At 31.5% G+C, this 8,394-nt stretch overlaps 1 protein-coding gene across 2 annotated transcripts; it reads right to left on the reverse strand.

Annotated features, from left to right (window-relative positions):
- Positions 1-1,013: 1,013 nt before the first annotated feature.
- On the reverse strand, positions 1,014-7,349 carry LOC107015016 (homeobox-leucine zipper protein MERISTEM L1-like). Of its 2 annotated transcripts, XM_015215166.2 has the most exons (13): positions 7,098-7,349; positions 5,981-6,169; positions 5,556-5,860; positions 5,162-5,279; positions 4,484-4,672; positions 3,818-4,270; positions 3,541-3,642; positions 3,153-3,356; positions 2,806-2,980; positions 2,464-2,735; positions 2,255-2,350; positions 1,788-2,151; positions 1,014-1,284 (listed from the first exon to the last, which is right to left on the reverse strand). In XM_015215166.2, exons 3-12 carry the CDS (start codon positions 5,789-5,791, stop codon positions 1,798-1,800), a joined length of 2,199 nt encoding a protein of 732 aa, XP_015070652.1. In that variant the 5' UTR covers positions 5,792-5,860; positions 5,981-6,169; positions 7,098-7,349; the 3' UTR covers positions 1,014-1,284; positions 1,788-1,797. The 2 variants fall into 2 exon arrangements, with proteins under 2 accessions (XP_015070652.1, XP_015070655.1); XM_015215169.2 differs by lacking the exons at positions 5,981-6,169; positions 7,098-7,349 and having other exon boundaries at positions 5,162-5,278; positions 5,554-5,696.
- Between the last annotated feature and the right edge of the window lie 1,045 nt (positions 7,350-8,394).

The raw sequence follows: 8,394 nt of genomic DNA on the forward strand, positions 1-8,394 counted from the left end.
TATATATATATATTTATATATATACTTTTAATATTACGTTTAAGAAATTATATTCCAAAAAAATAATATTAATATACATTATTTAATTTTTGATGTTTAAATATTTTATTAATGTGGAATGTTATGTGTTCATGTTTTTTCAAATAAAAGAGAGTGTATTACACACACCTACAGATGTGTGTTTCTCAAACTAAAAAATGATAATTTAGGTATGAAACTCAAACTCTCAATAGTTTACGTATAAACTCAAAAAAGGGGATAGTTTAGGTGTTTTTTGACACTTATCTCAATAAACACAATACTTAAAAGTATATCAATTATAGATGTCCAAACATAACAAATAAATCAATTAATAATGAAAATAACTGAAAAAGAACAAAAGTGGTTAACTCCAATTTAATTTACACAAACGCACACATGGACATGCGCGAACACACGCATGCATGCATGCGCGCGAATACACTCGCACACACACAAGGGGGCGCGCACACATATGTAATTCAGTTTTCCGGTTTTCATTTTCTTTAAATCCAAAAAATTAACCAAAACCAAACAAAATAAATTAAATTCAAAATCAAATCAAGAAATTCAAAAAAAAAAAAATCCAAGTTTGATTTGATTTGATTTTTCGATTTAATCCAAATATTGCACATCCCAGTTTATGATTGAACTTCTAGCTAATTTTCTCCCGGTAACTGCAATTACTTTTGTTCCTAGCTACTTGTCAATTTTTTCTTTTTTAGTTGTTCTTAATTATTTGTTTATTTTTGATAAATCAATAAAGGCAATTTCTTTTTTACCTATACCGTCAATTAATTACTTTGAAAAATATATAATTTCTTGAAAACCTTAAGTTTTTAATTCATTCATTTCATAATTAATAGAGGTAAAATGACAAATTCATTATGTTATTGTTTTTTTAATAGATATGTCATTTCAAAAGTGGACAAATAATTAGAGATAGAAGGAGTAATAAACTTGACTCAAATTTCTCATTGAACAAAAACAAAATGAAAAGTGAAAAAATTGCTAATAACATAATTAGCTTCAATTTGAAATTTTTTTAAGCTTGATCATGATCAAGTAAAATAAGGACTTGTTTGGTTAACATATTCAAAAGTTACATCAACTTGTGAAGTCAATACCCGAACCTATTACATTTGCATGCTAGCAAAATTTCCAATTTTTTTGCTTCCTTGTTTCACCCAAACAAATCCCATATTTGCTAACAAAGGATTACTTTTGAGGTTCGTTCTTGACTCCTCCTCCATCCTTCAAATAAATCTGCAAAATATCGAATATTTATATTTTCGTCAGTGTAACGTACACAACCTACCTTAATACAAGTATTAGTTAACTACTTCCACAAGTTGAACTCGTTACATATATAGGTCACACACATATTACTTTACTGTTACTTCAAAATTCTACTTCATAAAACAATCGATGTATATACATTAAACAAGATACTCATCTTCTATACAATGGTATATAACTTTTACACTATCAGATCACGCAAAAGTCAACTGGTACTAGTTGCCTAGTAAGTAATATAGTAACCTATAATAACATAAAAAGGAGTAGTATTATATTGAAAAATGACAGGCCGATGCACAAACATGTTGTGTTAGCGGGGTCGAGGGAAGGACAGGATTCCATGGGGTGTGATTTAGGCAGGCTATCCTAGTGGTTGCTTCCACAACCTATAGGTCACACGAGACTACACTATTGTCACCATGAGAATCCTCTGCTTATACTGTCAGCGTATAAAAGTTAAATTAGCGTACCTTAGATATTTCATAAAGCACTGTCACAAGCTACAGCTGTTTTGATCCTTTCAACAGTGCATTTGATAAGACTATTGACAGTTGCAACAGATCCAAGAGAGAGTTTTGCAGTGGGAACAGAATCAACCAAAATCTGAAATGCAACAGTGAGAAGCGATCCACCGGTACCAGCATTAATTCCTCCGCCACCATCTGGAAGTATAGCGAATCCAGATGGTAGTAGAGCAACATAGTCGGGATCACCACCACTCAACACAACATTCATTGCAACAATATCAACTGGAGCGTAAATAACATAAGATCCTGTTGAGTCTGTTGAACTCTCTTGGAGTATTAGCATGTTGCTCTGACTCGAATTTCCACTCTGCATAAATAAACTTCCAATCTTTTTAGGTCACTACTAATAACACGCGAAGTCAATGTAGTTTTGGTATATAATGTCAAGATAAGTAAGAAGAAAGCATTACATTAACACGAAGCAGAGATACACAGTTTCCTGGATCGCGACCATTTGCTATATGTGCCATTTCTTGAACTAGCCCCCCATTCGAAAGTATATCCCACTGCACACGAATACAAAATAACAATTTCTTCGTTATATCTTGAAATAACTGATTGAATCAAACCATTGATCATCAGAGTCAAAATTTCAGCGCGATGGACGTTATGACTTTACCTCACTTCTAGAGTTCTCATCGCGGAGAAAATCAAAGACTCTCTTGGGAGGAACAGGAAGCCAAAATGAAGTGGCTGCACTGAGAACAATACCAGGAGGTCTCCCTGGATCATCAATACTTTTTCTAGTCATAACTCTAACATCATCAGCACCACTTCCAGATAATGTAGTCCATGTATGAGCCGTTGAGGCGCCAACACCAGCGCAAAAACTCATCACCATCCTCTCAGCAAGTTTTAACATGCTTTTCCGGCCTTCAGGACTCGTTATGACTACAAAAACAAGTTACATAGTTACCAAATTGTGATCGCGGATGAAATTAATTTTACATACTATATATACCTCCAATATCCCCTGTTGGGATGTTATTAGCCATTGCACTTGCTAGTCGTTCACATTGTCTATCCAACACAGCTACCCAACGTTTAGCCCCAAACGCGAGGCCTGAATTGACAAGAGGTTTATAGATGTTATGAACACCTCTATCATCCACTTCAACGTGCTCGATCCATGTAACCTAGAGGGATAAAATGAGAAATAATTAATAAAACAACGAAACTCAAACACTTACTATGATTACAAGCGGATTCAGAATTTGAATATATGTAACTTTATCTATACAAGTATATGTACACTCGGAACTTCTAATATTGGATCCGTCTCTATAATCATATTCAGAGTGGCTTTACCTTGGAGTAACCATTAGGTAATTCTTGAATTAAACAACCCGATGGCCTTCTTCTACAACGCGACACTGAAGTAGGTCGTAAATTGTCCAAGGAGACATCAACAACAGCCCATGTTCCATCAGCAGCATGGTGCTTACAATATCTCACAAAATAATTTTCGCGCGTTGGAACCAATGGTGAAGGGACCTGGAACTCAGCTGTCATCTGAAAATAAAAATGTAACAAAAGTACACGCCAATTAGAAGACGTTACATTTGTTGTAGCAGGTAACATGTCTTATTTTTCAGGCTATCAATTACACTTTTTACGATTCGTTTATACTGTCAGTATATAGAAGTCAAACTCGAGAATAATGTTTGAAAAAAAGTAGTAGAATTTTTAATCATACCACTTGTAAAGCTCCATTGTAATTTCCAGCTACTCCAGTTGATAAGACATCTAATGTCAATGCTCTTGATACTAGTCCAGCAAAAACATTTGTCCATTGGTTCTGAATTACAATAAAACACAATAATTAGTACTCAATAAGACATTATTGAATTATTATAAAAAAGACAAAGGTTAAAATGGTCTTTTTTTAGGCGGAAATAAAATCTAGATAAAATTACACTTGAATAAAACACGAAAAAGCTCCAACAACAACAAGAATAAAAAAAGAATCGTACCACGTCCATTAGAATTTCGACTAAATTGATGTGATTCATAATAACGACAGCAGATTCTCGTGAGGCTTCAGTTGTTAGGCCCAAAGGCTTAGGCCCAATGCCTCGAGGAAAAGTCCGAACATATTCCTCTTCACATAGCGTTTCGATAGAATTATCTGGGCCTGGGCCTGGGCCTGTAATCCATAAGGGCTCTCCAGTTTGGGCCATTCTTACAAGTTCTTCCATAGCTGCAACAGCAAGTTCAATGATCATGGGCTTATCAGCATCTATTGGGCCTGAAACTGACCTTAAAAGGTCACCAGCACTGTACATTTCTCCAACAAGGCCCGTTTGAGGCCCAAAACTACCAACACCGATATCGAGTGAACGGGTCGGGCCGGTAGGAGGAAGATTAGGATATGTAAGCATGGGCTTCCCAACATATTTTGCAGCAATTCCTGATATTCTATCAATCTAAAAAGAAAAAAAATATCATAAAATCGTATAAAAATGACAGTTTGATACACGAAACAAGAAACACGTAAGATTATACGACTTAAAGTACCCATCAAGTTTAAATGTTGAACTCGTGTATGCAAGAATATACTAGTTCATACTATTGACTAATATTATTATTTAGCTGCAAAATTTATGTATCGTATTTTTTGAGTAGTGATATTGTGATACCTCTTCTCTAAGACGAGCGTTCTCTATCCTCAAATGTTGCTCATCGAATGACATTTCCCCAATGGAAGCAGGCCCGCCACAATTAGGGCAAGTAGCATTTCCGAGTGCTTCTTTATACCTTATATTATCAGCGCGAAGCTTCTCATTTTCAGCTCTCAATTCTGAGTTCTCATGGCGTTCATGTTGCGCCTACAAAATAACAATTGAATAAAAGTTAATTAGATCGCTTAATAAATAAAATAATAAAAGAACAATCTGATGTATAAAGTATCGTGTGTTCACATAGAATCTGGGTAGTGTGATACAAATATAATCTACCCTAATGTATGCATTAGATATCCACTCACTTATTCACCACTTTTATCTTCTTTTTTTTTTTTAAAAAAAGAAGTGTGACTTGCATAAAATTTTGCATAGATTTGAAAAAGAATCGCACTCTAAGGAACACTAATCCAAGTATTAATTACTGCTTCCACGCTTCAATTCAAGAAGAATAGCAATGTATATACCTCAATCGTATAAACAAGTTGAGGTGAACTATATATATATAAATATTCATCATCTATTATCTCCATTTAAGCTCGATACATGAAATCTTTGTATCAAATAAAAACAAAATAGATAATAAATTAAATAAATAAAAACAATAGTATAAATGTTAGTGTAAAATAGTCTTACCTTCATTTGAGTACGCTTGTTTTGGAACCAAAATTTCACTTGCAAAGGCTCTAACCCTAATCTTTTTCCTAATTCTTTTCTTTGTTTATCATCTGGATGAGGGCACTCTTTAAAAAACCTGAAAAAAATTAGAAAAATATATCTTGTTATTTTATTGTAAAATATTCAAACAAAGTAATATATCTCATATTTGTTTAGATAATATTCTAAAAGTATAAAGAATTTTTTACATTATCAATTTGTCTATAAAATACAACAACAATCTACTAGTAGAAAAAATTAGTAGGTGTTTGGATATAGATTTAGCTTAAATTTGAAAAAAAGAAAATTATATGTTCAAACAGTTTTGTACTGACGATGTATAAAAGTTATATATGAATAAAAGAGTACTTACGATTCCATTTCTTGAATTTGTAATTGTGTATGACGATGATAACGTTTCTTTTTGTTTGGACGTTGATTAGGATCAACTTCTTGATCATCACCACAAGGATTATTTTCCATAATATCTGCCATTGATTTGCTCTCAAATTCATCATTATCTCCAAGTAAATCCAAATCATTTTCTGGTGATTTATGTGACATATCAAGTAAATGATGGTGGCTCTCAAACATATTTGGCTGAAACATTTTTCACTTCTAAATATCAAAAATATACATATATATATATCCTTTCTTGATAAGCTATGAGTTTGTAACCTGTCATAAAAATAACAATAAAATTGTAAGTACATTAATTAGTTTAATACATTATATAAATGTGGATTATAATTTTTTTTTTAAAAAAACTTGGGATAAATGAAGATTGACAAAACCTACTTGAGTTCCTTTTTTCGAGTTTTATGATACGTGTAACTTAAAGTAGCATATCAGAACTCACAACGTCTAAATTTTAGATATGTCGTCGAATAGATGATGTTTGCTCTTATCAAATATGTTTGGCTCAAACATTTTTCACTTATAAGTATTTATAGTAATATCCTTCTTGCTAAGCTATGGATTTGTTACCTGCAAAAACAAAACAAAAAATTTGTTACATTTTAGTTACTATAAAGGAGGGATAAATTAAACAAAACCTAAGGAAATGAAGATCCGTTTAACTTGTTAGAAACTTATAATGTTTAAATTCTGGATCTGATTTCGAAAATAGATATGGAGAAAAGAAGAAAGGAATTATGCTAGTACAAATTGTATTAAATCGAAATAAACTCTGAATACTAGATATGATTAATTAACATAAAAGAATATGAAGAGTTAGTCAAGTCTCTCAAGGAAACCCTAGAAAGACTTCTCCTTTTTATGTTTTGTTAGTTTTTTTTTTTTTTTAAAAAAACAAATGGGAAAATTTGACTTTTGGTTTTTGATATGTCAAACAAAAAGACTTTTTTTTCCCTCTCTCTCTCTCATGTCTGTTTTGATATGCCAAAAAAAGGACTGAAAATTATAAATTTTTAGGTAAAAAATAAAGAAAGAAAGTTGACACTCTTGAGGACCCAAAGTCAAAAAAATGTCTTTCCCACCCCCATACTTATGTTATTATCTTCAGATAACGTCCACGAATATTTCTATATAGTACTCCAACTTTAGCCATAATTTTCATTCTACAAAAAAAAAAAAAATTAGTAGTCAAGATAACTAAGTGTTTGGACATAAAAAAAATTTATTCATATATATAAATTGATAAGTGTATTTGAAAGTTGCAATTCAAGTTGTAATTTGATATGCATTAATATTTTCTTTTAATTCATCTTTCAAAAAAAAAGTCCAAGTTATGAACATATATGATGTTTTGTATTTATTTGGTTTGAAGAAAAAAGTATGGACAAACTATAAAGCATATTTAGAGCAATTTTTTCGAACTAAATATAACTTAGTAATTTCTCAAATAAAAAAAAAGAAAGAAAGAAGAAAACATGAAAGTATATAATGAACTCACAATCTTTGAAGCCTTGCAAGTGAAAGTATTATAAGAACACAAAACCCTCTTGAAGTTTTTAGGGTTTAGATCTAACTTTTCAACCAAAAAAAAAAGTTGGTAGTAAACTACAAAACCACTTTTTTTTAATGTGTGAATAGAATTTTAAGAAGAATATTTCTTGAGGGAAAAAGGAATAACAAAGAAAGGGAGATAAGAATATGGGAGGAAAAAAAAAAGAGGAAGAAAATAGAGAGATAAGAAGAAATGTGTGAAATAAAGAGGAGTTAATGTAGAGTGCATATAGAAGATGCAAATAGCATTTAATGGCGGGAGAGAAAGAGGTGATGGTGTTAATGATATTGTTGAAGAGAGAGAAACAAGAGAGAGGGGAGAAGTGTATGTATGTTCGATATTTGTATTGGAGTCGGACTAAATTTATGAGACGCACTATAAACATATATTATTTTTAATAATTTTAGGAACTTGAATTTAAGATGTCTGGTTATATAAGTCAGAGTGATCTCAATCGATCACTACAACAAAAGAAACATTTAGTGGCAATAGATTTTTTTAGTAACAATATTTATTGTCGTAAAAATATTTAGTGACAATTGAGTTAACATTATTATATTTAAAATCGCTAAATCATTTAACGAGATTTTTGTAGAGTAAAGATTATGAATATTGTTATCGCTAATAATTTGGATTTATTTGTTATATTGATCTCACGAGAGTTCATGTTGGTGTATGTTCAAATTACTTGTATATATACAGAAAGTCAAAAACAATTTATTTATCTTTTTTTTTTTATGTATTTTGGAGTAGGTTAGATAGTCGCAGGGGCTCAAACCCAATAACTCTATTCTCAATTCTTGAATATGATGTAATGAAATAACTAATTAACTTATTTTGCTTATTTTCTGGCGGAGGCGGATCCAGAATTCAAAAGTTAGAGGTGTCATATCATTTAAATGGTAAACGGGTTGGTTCTTCATTTTAAGTTATGATTCGAGTTATATAGTTTTCTCGATATTTATAAATATCGATTAAATATATATCTTTAGTACGAGTCCGGAACTTAAATGGTACAAAATATTAACAAAAATTCCAAAACGGTATATAAAATTTTGCCGTTTTGTCACGACCCAAAACCGAGCCGCGACTGGCACCCACATTTACCCTCCTATGTGAGCGAACCAACCAATCTAAACCTTAACATTTCAATTTAATATCAACATAAAGCAATGCGGAAGACTTAAACTCATTAATAAAAGACAATTCAATAACTTCTAAAATTCAACATCTATTATTTCCC

Source organism: Solanum pennellii, chromosome 3 (assembly GCF_001406875.1).
Source record: "Solanum pennellii chromosome 3, SPENNV200".
NCBI classification, from domain to species: Eukaryota; Viridiplantae; Streptophyta; class Magnoliopsida; order Solanales; family Solanaceae; genus Solanum; species Solanum pennellii.